Genomic DNA, 8,585 nt, shown 5'->3' with positions numbered 1-8,585 from the left:
TCACAACCAGTACTTATTAAGCTTTTTCAATGTGTCACACCATTCTTATATGCTTTTAAGTAATATTCAATCCTCACAACTATCCTATGAAATAGGTACTAATATTCCTCCCTACATGAAGCTTAAGACGTCAACTGTTTTTTTCAGGATAGATAGCTAGTTAAGTCTTGCAGTCAGAAATCAAATCCTAGAAGCTGGACTCCAGAGTCCAAGCTCTTCACCACTATGTAGGACTTTGCAACAATTTTCAGACATAGGGGAAGAAAGGCATCCCCAGGACCCTGGAAATTATGAAGATACTAAAGTCACAGGTATTTCATTTAATAAGCATTTTACATAGCATTTCCTATTTGGCATTAGAACTCACTGTCATAAGAACTTTATAATTAGAAAATCTGAACAGATCAGTGAGGAGTACAGATTGACTCAGTAATCAAAACCCCCCAACACAGAAGACCCCAGGGCCAGACAACCTCACTGGAAATTTCTACCAAACATCTAAAGAAGAATTAACACCCATCCCTCTCAGACTCTTCCAAAAAACTGAAGAGGAGGGAATACTTCCGAACTCCTTGTATGAAGCCAATGTGAGCCTGATACCAAAGCCAGAAAAGGAAGGACACTACATGAAAATTTAGACCAATATCCCTGATGGAACCCACTATTTGTTTCATATCTCTGCAGTGGGTGGGCAGTCAAGAAGTTGTCATGTAAGGCTAACTTATAAACAGGAGTGTAGCACACTGAAGAGTAATAAAAGTCAAAGAAAAAACTGAACAAGTAAGAAGACTGATTTTATTCAGACTATTGCAGGAAGAGCACCCCAGATCCAAAGATCAGAGTGTCTCAGCAGGATGGTTTTGCCTTAAGACTTCTATAGGGAGAAAGAAACAGGTTACAGGTGGGGAGATGTGTCGTTGAGAAAACCAATTGTTTTGAAGTCAGGGGACTTCTCAATCAGCTGAACAAAAAGGGTTTTCTCTGTGTCTAGCCAGTTTCAGGGGAAAAAAAGAATTCTAAGCTTAGCTAATCATTCATGAGACAAAGAATGGGGAGTTGGGAGGCTGTGTTCTGGCTACCTCAGCAAGGTGCAAGTAAAAGGGGAAAGGTCTGTGTTTGTTCTTGTCACAGGTAAACAAGGAAGTCATCCCCAGTTATATGGGAGCCACGAGAAAGAGTGGACAAAGTCTCTAGCAACTCCTGTATGAAAGTGTAGTTCTTTGTGGTAAGCCATTTCCTTGAACACAAAATTCCAAGGATTTTTAACAGTCACTGTTTTCTGGAAGCACAAGGCTCAGATAAAGTTCAACAAGGCAGAGGAAATCCAGAGATTCAGTCTGAGTCCTGCCTTTTCCAATAACTTCCATGAGGACCACAGCTTCCTCATCATGAAAATGGGGGGGCAGGGGATGATTTATTAAATGTATTTCATATCTCAATGTTTGGTGAGTCTCTGAGAATGCAGAGGGACCCTTTAGAAGAAGGGAGATGGCAAATGAGGGTGTGGGGGGAAACACAGTCACAAAGGGAGGAGGGGACAACAAAGAAAGGCCATGTCACAGAGAGGGAGGAAAAATGTCAGCAGATACATCAGGACTCCTGAGACATTTGGGATCAGAGAAGAGACATCAGGTGCTTGAACTGGTCTGCTCCTTCCTTTTCCACCCCACGTCAGAGACAGCACTCAGCTGGGCCTTCTATAATTGGGTTTTGAGCAGCCCTAGTCTCAAGACTGCTATAAGATCCTTGCTTCTCCCTGTAAGCCCCAGTTAAAGCTTCTGTCCAGCTGTCCTGGCCAAGGGCACTTGGACTAAAGACTGGGACTGTTTACAGCTTGATCCAACTAGTGTGCTCCTGGCAAGATTGCTGGCTGCCATGAAGCCCTGTCTCATCTTAACTCTCCTAAGCATAGCTGGTGAGCAGCTGGCCTTGGCCTCCTGGAGAGGGATAGGGTGGTGCAGGGGAGGGTGGGGTGGTCAGAAGGGGAAGCAGGCAGCCACAACTGAAGAGACAGGAAGGGGTAGGCATTTCCTTCAATTCACTGTTGAAGGAAACAAAGGGAACCACTCCCTCTGCTGACTTATCCCATCAGGGTACACTCACAGTCCCTCTGAGGCCTGAGGGCATGGTGGGATAAGTCACTGTAGTGCTCTACAGAGACTTGAGTGTGTGATTCTTTAGACTGCCACTTTTCCTGCCCAGCCATGTTGCCCTCTGTCTGGGCAGGTGGACCCAGAGGAGTAGGTAGGGAAGGCAGGTAGGCTGTTTGCACTAGAAGCCTCCGGCCCTGCCCCAAGCCTTTCTATCCCTCTCACTGCCAAAGTCAGGTGGTATGTAATTATGACTTCCATGCTTAGTTGGCAAAATTAATTAAAAATAATGTTTTGGGAAAAAAATAATGGTTTGAAAGGAATAATTCCCTATCCACCCCCCGCCCCATTTTTGTAATATACCACACTGCCAATCACGGTTTCTGATCAGCTCATGACTTAGTTACACAGAATTTTAATATATTTCCATCTCAAGCAAAGACATGTGTCAATGTCCCTAACGTATATACCATCGGTGACATGTTCCCTCGGATTTTTAAAAAGACGTTTAAAATAATTTGAAGTCCCTGGTATTATCTTTAAAAAACTTAGGTCAGAAAAAACTACCCTAGCCAACTATTGCCTCTCATCCTGTTTGACTCTCTTTCCACCTGTGACCCCATCAATTCTTTAGGAGTTGTTCTGGCCAGAGATTCTAAAGATGATGACCTGAACTTACCAGAAGATTTTACTATTCCTTACATGGTCTATCTGCAGTCCAGTTCAGAACCCTGTGTGGGATCTCTCATTCACCCTCAATGGGTACTGACGGCTGCCCACTGCCCCTTACCGTAAGTATCCCTTTGTTCCTGGGAGCTGGGAGGGATCTGTTTAAACAAAAGCAGGTCTGGTGGGGCATCCCAGCAAGTCTTAATTACATCCTAAGGGAACTAGAAGACCAGGGAAGAGAGAGGATCTCCTTCCCAATAGGGAAAATAATACCAATTTGGGCGGTTTAAGAGGAAATCGATAGGAAGGTGTCAGGAGACTTTCATGGAGAAGAAATAATATTCATTCATTCAACATATTATTGAGCATTTACTATGTGCTAGGAACTGTTTAATGCACTGAGAAAAGAGCAAGGGAACAAGATGGAAATAAATTTTCTCTCCTGAACCTTACATTCTGGTAGAGGACATAAGCCAAAACAAATAAACACCCAAAAATAAAACACCAAAAGAGTGGCAAGCTGTAACATACGGGAATGAAACCAGAGATCTGCTTTAGTTAGGGTGGTCATGTCGGCCGCTCTCAAGAGATGAGACCAACAGGAAGAGGAGGAGGCAGCTGAAAGCATAAAGCCTGGGGAACATTCCAGGCAGAGGGGACAGGGTACATAGAGTCCCTGAAGTAGTGAAGGTATTAGGCCAAGTCGAAGACCAGTGTGGACTGTAGCGAATAGGGGAATGCCCACAGGGTGAGGGGAAGAGTCAGGCAGAAGCCATAGGATGCAGGGATCAGGAGAAGGACAAGGGAACACTGCACAAAATCCTGTTCTCCCTCAGAAATCTGCATCCCTGCTGTGATTGCATGAGAATGTGCTGTGTGACTGGGACCTAGTCACAGTTTTAGGAGTCTACAAGGCTCATTTCAAACTCAGAGCTCTCAGCCACTTGGTCATTAAAGACAATTTATTCAAGCACAGATGGACCCCCAGCTCTGCACATGATAAGACATACAAAGGAAAGATAGTTCGTCCCCTCCAAGAATGGGAGTTGGAAAACTTGATGTTCTTTTCTCAGCCAGATCTAGTGCATGAACTGTTTTTGGTAGGAAATGGTGCTTGTATCTGTGGCATGACTGGACTCCTGGTGATGGAGTGGGTGTGTTTGAATGTGTCCAGGAAATATAATAGAAAATCATAATGGGAGTCCTGATAGGCTAAGAGCCTTGGGGATCAATGACAAAGAAGGCACCACACTGTAAATATAGTGACATGGGCTCAAAAGGAGCTAGGAGGGACCTAAGAATATCCAGAAACGAAAGGTATGATACACTTGCTCAAGTGTTGCTTGAGACAACGTGGTGTAGGCACATCTCTATTATCTGCCTGTTTAGATTTTCCAATTCTTAGTAACAATAATAAAACTAGACTGTACCAGTGTACTCTAGGTGGCAGATACATGTCAGATTTTATATATATACCAACCCTAGACCCTAATACAACAAGCCCATAAACTACTAGTACAATCTGTCCAACCAAAGCAGGTCACTTCAGTTCTCAGGTATGAGAGAGAAAATGAAGATGATTGGGGAGGTCACTTCTGACCTTTGTTGCCATTCTGACATCCTGTGACCTGCTCTTTCCCACCTCCCTGCTCTCTTTCTTCCAAAGTGTCAAAATCCGACTGGGAGTCTATCAACCCAGCGTCAGAAATAAGAAAGAGCAGATACGGAATTACTCACAGATTATCCCCGCCCCTGAGTTCAAGGCACAGTCACTGGAGAATGACCTGATGCTGATAAAACTCTCCAAGGCTGCTGTACTCAACTCCCATGTGGGGACCATAGCCATATCTATGGAGCCCTTAGCACTTAATGATTCCTGCTTTATCCCAACCTGGACTTGGAATGAATACAAAAACCGTAAGTGTTTGACTCTGTGTTCTTCATCCTGAGGAGGTTTTGGATCTGGGGAAAAAATATGGAGGGATATACTTGAAGGGAATGGCTGCCATGAGGTAATGTTCTTGAACCTACAGTGATTATTGCCAGGACCTTATCCTACCAAGATTGGAAGCCAAGGGATACCATTCAGAGACTGATACAGAGCAGCCAATCCGACACCAATGAATGGACCAGGCAGCACCTCTCCTATCTCTAGAATATTCAAGACCAGAGTCCAGGGAACTGAATTCAGATAATGGTGGAGGAACTAAGAGTCCTCACTCTAAAAACAGTATCAAGGCATCCTGTGGGAGGCTGGCTACTATCTCATTGACAGCTGCTAAAAGTCCACCAAGTAATTCACCCAACAGCAACGGGAAAAACAAAAACAGAACATATGGTGAGGTGACAGAGGATACTTCCCATCCCCTGCCACAGACAACCCAACCTATGTTGATGGTGATTCACTCAAGTGGACCCTGAGAGATGAGTGTAGCTGAGGGAGCTCTTTCCACCCGAGAGTGCAACTCTTACACCTACTGCTTCACCTGAGTTTCCCCTCAGAGGTGGACACCAGGGCATGCACAGGGGGGTTGATTATGACATACTGTTGGTGTCTCTCTGGCCTGAATGACCTCTGAGAAAAATTGCCACAGACCCTGTTGCAGGCACGCATGCCTCCAGCCTCTGAGCTCTATTTGCATGGGCAGAGAATGTCTGGTCTACTTACTCTGAGCATGTTTTACCAAAGGCACTTCATGAAGAAAGTTGCTTTCTTACTCATTTGTTGGTCGTTGGTGGGTCTTTACTTCATGTGGCTGCTAATAAACCATCATACTCTCTTTAGGGATTGTCAAAGGATGATGGGGCAACCACTCAATATCTGAAATGAAATGATAAAGCTAAATTTATTAATGATTATAATAAGGAAGAAAAAACCTGAGCAGATACCAGTCTTACTGAGCAGAGCAGAGTACTGGGCCTAGATTGGGGTTGGGGGAAGCTTTTGGTACAGAGATTGGAAGACTTTCAGAGGCTTAAGGGGGTTGACATCTATAGGGACATGGTTGTTGTTTATTGCTTGGCACATTGAGGCATGTTTATTGCAGGGGGTCTGATTGGCTGACTTTAAAAAGTGACATTGATTGTCTTGATGAAGCTGTGTTCACTGAGGCAATTGTCATGACATTAATCAGGTTTAAACCCTGTACTGATGGCCACAGAACAATCCATCTGTCCCATAAAAACAATACAAAGTGGAAACTTTTATATTCTCAGGACTTGGCAACTTCATTTTTAATTCAGAAGCAACATTTCTGGGAATCTAAGTGAATATATTTTCTGAACAAATCAAAGTTTATGATTTTTACCCTTGACTTTCAAGTCTTATTCAAAGTAATTGCAAAAGTAATTTATTACATACTGTTTGAAAACAAAATAAAATCATACAAAGGTTTTGTCACATGGGTTCTGCATGTCAGAATCATAGTGACAAACTAATTCTGTAAGCTCTTTGGTGCAAGGGTTTGGATATTTATTAGGAATTCATTATTTCAAGTGCTTAGTTACTTTCACCTCCTTATTCTACACATTTCAACTCCCATAAAAACTTAAAACTGAACATAATTCCCCTCTATCTTTTCTGACTTGACACTTTCTGTTTTAGGACATTAGGTTGGATACACTATCAGAAAAATCCTGCTCTGTAAGTAACACTTAGGGTTAGTTTGAACAATCTCTAATCAGTTTTTTGTTTCCTTTCTCCTTGTCACTCCCCACCAGAGATTAGAATTATATCATACATACCTTGGTTAGAATCCTTGCATTCTGAGGTTAACAGTAGAGTAACAGGGGCGCCTGGGTGGCTCAGTCGTTAAGCGTCTGCCTTCGGCTCAGGTCATGATCCAGGGTCCTGGGATCGAGCCCCGCATCGGGCTCCCTGCTCGGCAGAGAGCCTGCTTCTTCCTCTCCCACTTCCCCTGCTTGTGTTCCTTCTCTCGCTGTGTCTCTCTCTGTCAAATAAATAAAATCTTTAAAAAAAAAAACAAAAAAAAAAACAGAGTAACAATTGCAACAAGGGAGACGAGCACTCTGACTTCTTTGGGGGAGATATATATGTATACTTATGCATACACATACACACACTTATAAATAATCCATTTATAAACAGTCTATTTCGTTAAAAAAGCAGCTTTGGACACACTAAAAATAGTTTTCTCCCTTTATGATTAAGTGTAAAGAAGTTGGGCGCCTGGGTGGCTCAGTCCTTAAGCATCTGCCTTTGGCTCAGGTCATGATCCTGGAGTCCCAGGTTCAACTCCCACATTGGGCTCCCTGCTCAGCAAGGAGCCTGCTTCTCCATCTGACCCTCACCCCATTTGTGCTCTCTTTCTCTCTCTTTCAAATAAATAAATAAAATCTTTAAAAAAAAAAGTTTAAATGTAAAGAAGTTGAAGTAGGTGCCAAATATAAAGGCTTCTTAGGGACAATAGCTTTGTGTCTGTCTGTTTTCATGGCCATTTATAATCTTCTGGCAGGTTTTCAAAGGTTTCCAAATTAGTCAGAGGAGAGGGAGAATGACAGATCTGATGTCTGATGTAAGAACGTCATGTTCTGAATCTGCTGCTCCAATGTAGATACTGAATGAGAATCCCAAATAGGATGGAATGTGTTTACAAAGTAGGGAGCCATCACAGGAGTATGTGTGACAAGCAGATTAACTGTGGACTTCGTTTGTCTTTTTTCCCCCACAGTTAGTGACCCTGACATCCTGACTTGGATAAACCAACCTTCTCATCCCTTCGATGACTGCAGGAATATGGCAGGACAGAGAATGGCAGTGCACATCATGTGTGTGGGACAACCTCTAAACATCATATCTAAAACCAAGGTATCTTTCCTTTCTTCAGATAGATAGAAGGGGTCCATGAAGAGGAGAGGTGATTGTGGAAAAATCAAATGGTGCTCATCCAAAAGGCCTGGAGTCCCTCTCTTCTCCCTCCAGGTCTTTGGGTTGGTCATTAATTCCCGTTCCTTCATTTTACAGTTCTGGGTAGAACTATTTGTCCTTTCTCTTCCTGTTTGCATTCAGGTTGGGCTCAAGCTTGAACCAAGAGAGGTGAGATCTAGGTGGATGTGAAGACAGGGTTGTTACCTTTCAAGAAAAATGAGTCTAGTCCTTTAGATGCCTCTGAGACTATAGTATGCCACGTCTTGGGATTTATTCTTTTTCCATGAGGACAAAGCAACGTTGACCTCCTGTTCCCTCTCTCTGGCAGGAAGTCTCAGCTGCTCCAGCCATCTGCAATGGGAGGCTGCATGGAATCTTGTCCTGGGACAAAGGAAGTGTCACCCTGGGAAGTGAAGGGTTCTTCACAGAAGTTCATCACTATGCAAGATGGATCATGAAAACTATTAATACCCACTGAGACGCTCCATTCCTCTGTCCCCCAGGGCAACATCTTCGTGATTTCTATACTGAATTCACAACTCTCTTGATCTTTCTTTTCTTGGACAGAATCCAAATAGAAAATATTCAGTAAAAAAAATGACATGAAGAACTCATGCTGTGACCCCTGATCTCTCTATACATTAACTGCAAGCATGATGAGAAACATAGCAACATACCCGCCATGTGTTCATTCCTTTCAAAAAGTATTGAGCTATCAGCTGCTTAGCAGACACTGTATATGCTAGGGATACATGAGAGAATATGACCTATGCTTGGCTATCAAGCAGCCAATTATAACACCTTAGAACTATTGTTAAGATGGAGATGAGAAATAAGTTTCAGGAGAGCAGAGAAAAAAACATTCCAGGTGTCAGAGCCAGGGGACGTTTCACCAAATAGGCAGACAAATTAGAGGAGAATATTGTAAATCTGAGGGA

At 43.1% G+C, this 8,585-nt stretch overlaps 1 protein-coding gene across 1 annotated transcript; it reads left to right on the top strand.

Annotated features, from left to right (window-relative positions):
- Positions 1 to 1,751: 1,751 nt before the first annotated feature.
- On the top strand, positions 1,752 to 8,237 carry LOC118021395 (probable inactive serine protease 58). Its single transcript, XM_035021465.1, has 5 exons — positions 1,752 to 1,915; positions 2,725 to 2,881; positions 4,426 to 4,676; positions 7,451 to 7,587; positions 7,976 to 8,237. The coding sequence occupies exons 1-5, from the start codon at positions 1,876 to 1,878 to the stop codon at positions 8,123 to 8,125; spliced, it is 735 nt and encodes a 244-aa protein (XP_034877356.1). The 5' UTR covers positions 1,752 to 1,875; the 3' UTR covers positions 8,126 to 8,237.
- The last annotated feature ends 348 nt before the right edge of the window (positions 8,238 to 8,585 follow it).

The sequence above is a fragment of the Mirounga leonina genome, unplaced genomic scaffold (assembly GCF_011800145.1).
Source record: "Mirounga leonina isolate KUSES-001 unplaced genomic scaffold, KU_Mleo_1.0 Mir_174, whole genome shotgun sequence".
NCBI lineage: Eukaryota > Metazoa > Chordata > Mammalia > Carnivora > Phocidae > Mirounga > Mirounga leonina.
Note: the sequence above shows the minus strand (reverse complement) of the source record. Positions and strands in the feature narration are given on the sequence as shown.

Excerpts from the sequence above, each read along its gene's own strand:
- LOC118021395 (XM_035021465.1), top strand. The coding sequence starts at position 1,876 with ATGAAGCCCTGTCTCATCTTAACTCTCCTAAGCATAGCTG. Across the intron at positions 1,916-2,724 it reads AACTCTCCTAAGCATAGCTG|GAGTTGTTCTGGCCAGAGAT; the intron begins GTGAGCAGCTGG and ends TCAATTCTTTAG. Across the intron at positions 4,677-7,450 it reads TTGGAATGAATACAAAAACC|TTAGTGACCCTGACATCCTG; the intron begins GTAAGTGTTTGA and ends TTTCCCCCACAG.